Here is a 2,261-nt window from a genome sequence, read left to right as displayed (position 1 = left end):
GACGACGACGGCGCCGGGGAACTGTTCGGCGAAGTAGAGCGACGCCGAGCCCCAGCCGCAGCCGACGTCGAGGATCGACTTCGTGGACGCGTCGACGCCCGCGCGCGCCGCGACCTGCGCGAGCGAGTCCGCCTCCGCCCGCGGCAGCAGCTCCGCCGCGCGGCTCTGGAGCGCGTTGCCCGGCCACGTGCTCTCGGCGTCGGCGTAGAAGCAGGCGCTGTACTTGCGGTGCGGGCCGAGGCAGAGCGCGTAGAACCGCGCGTCGACCTCGTAGTGCTGCTCGTTCGCCTCGGCGGTGCAGACCTGGGCAGCAAAAGGGTGATTCAACGTCGCTTCAACGTGAGTGTTCCGCGCGCGCGCGTTCCGGAAAAAGCATCCACGCTTCAAGACCGTTCCGAGAGATGATCGCTCGTCCGAAAATCAGCCAAAACGAGTGGAAAATGGCCGAGATAGGAGCCTTTGAAGTTGGGAATTTCGCTCTCTTGTCCTGCCCTGGTACAGACGGCGACGGGCGCCTTGACGAGCGCCCGGATGGTCTCGCTGAGCTTCGCCTGGGCGCCGGCGAGGCCCGCCTCGTGAAAGCCCGCGGCGCGGTTCGCGGCGAGGCCCGCGTCGTCGCAGTGGCGGAGCTGCTGCGCGGACAGCTGGCGGATGCCGAAGCGCGTGACCGCGTCGGGCAGCCAGCCGCGCTCGAAGGCCTTCGTCGCCGCGCCCTTCAGGGCCTTGATGGCCGCGTCCTTGAGCGTCTTGCCCGTGCCGCCGTGGGCGCCCTCGGTCGCCTCCACGGCCAGCGACTCGTCGGTCTTGTCGAGGCGGATCTGGAGCACGTCGATGTGTTTCGTCGCGAAGCCCGCCTCGCAGTACTCGAGGTAGTAGCGCCACTTGCGCACGAAGGCGTCGTCGAAGCCCAGGCCCCGGACGGCGTCGAGCTTCGCCTCGAAGCGCAGGCGCCAGGCGGCGAGCGTGCGCGCGTACGACAGCCCCAGGCTCTCCGTCTTCGACGCGTCCAAGCGGAGCGCGAGCGACCCGAGCTTGGGCAGCGCGGCCTCGACGGCCTTGACGCAGACGAGGGAGCTGCCCGGGAAGACGTGCTTGCGGATGAAGTCGCTGCCGCGGATGTAGCCCTCGTAGCGCGCGTCGGGCACCGTGATGACCTGGAGCGCCGCAGCGCCGCCGCCCCGCAGCGCGCCGTGGATCGCGGCGAAGTAGCCGGGGAGGAACTCGTGGCCCACGGCCTCGATCATCTCGCAGGAGAGGACGCGGTCGAAGGCGCGCGTCTCGCAGAAGGTCGCGGCGACGTCGCGGTAGTCGCAGAACTCGACGCGCGCGCGCGCCGCGATCGAGGGCGGCGCCTTGGCGACGCGCGCGCGCGCCTCCGCGAGCTGCTCCTTGGAGATGGTGATGGCCACGTAGTCGACGTTGGGAAAGCGCTCGCAGCAGCGCAACGCCAACGACCCCCAGCCGCAGCCGATCTCGAGCACGCGGTCGCCGTCGGCGACGCCCGCCTTGTCGATGAGCGCGTCGAGCTTGGCGAGCTGCGCGGCCTCCAGAGCGGCGTCGGACGCGTCGTCCGCCGGGTCGTCGGGCGGTCCGCCGTCGTCCAGGAGGCCCTCGCGGCGCAGGTAGGGCGCGTGGTCGGCGTAGAGGCCGGACGAGTAGGTCATCGTGGCGTCGAGCCAGAGCTCGAAGAAGTCGTTGCTGAGGTCGTAGTGCGCGGCGATGTTCTCCCGGGACCCGGCCCTCGTGTTCGCTTTCAGCTTGTGCAAGGCGTAGTTGACGAGCTTCGTCGCGCCGTTCCAGAAGCCCGCGCTTGCGTCCTGGGGCGACGCGGCGGCGCCGTCGCCCTTGAGCGCGATCGCCGCGGTCAAGACGCGGCGGATCGACGGCCGGAGGTCGAGGGACCCCTCGACGTAGGCCTCCGCGAGGCCCATGGACGGGTCGCCCAGGAGCCGCCAGGGCGCGCGCGCGTCGTTGACGACGACGGCGACGCGGCCCGTCGACCGGACGGCCTCCGCGGCGACGAGGTCCGACCCCTCGGGCAGCACGAGCGCGATCTCCGGCCGCGGCAGGGACGACGCCGCCGCCAGTTTCCGCGCCGCGGCGCAGACGACGTCCAGCGCCCACCGCGCGAGGCGCGGCGTCGTCGCGAAGTCGTAGCGCTCCTCCGCGGGCGCCGCGCCGAGCAGCGCGCCGACGGCGTCGTACGCGCTTTTCAGGCCGTCCTCGTGGAAGCCGTAGCCGCACCACGCGCCGGCGTAGTA

The 2,261-nt window shown here is 71.6% G+C and overlaps 1 protein-coding gene across 1 annotated transcript; it reads right to left on the bottom strand.

Annotated features, from left to right (window-relative positions):
- Positions 1-821: 821 nt before the first annotated feature.
- Positions 822-2,054, bottom strand: AURANDRAFT_11801 (hypothetical protein; the record flags this gene model as incomplete). The annotated part of the gene is made up of 1 exon (XM_009037205.1): positions 822-2,054. A coding segment is annotated over one exon (1,233 nt), but the record flags the coding sequence as incomplete, so codon positions are not given.
- Between the last annotated feature and the right edge of the window lie 207 nt (positions 2,055-2,261).

This window comes from Aureococcus anophagefferens, assembly GCF_000186865.1.
Source record: "Aureococcus anophagefferens unplaced genomic scaffold AURANscaffold_6, whole genome shotgun sequence".
Lineage (NCBI taxonomy): Eukaryota > Pelagophyceae > Pelagomonadales > Pelagomonadaceae > Aureococcus > Aureococcus anophagefferens.
Note: the sequence above shows the minus strand (reverse complement) of the source record. Positions and strands in the feature narration are given on the sequence as shown.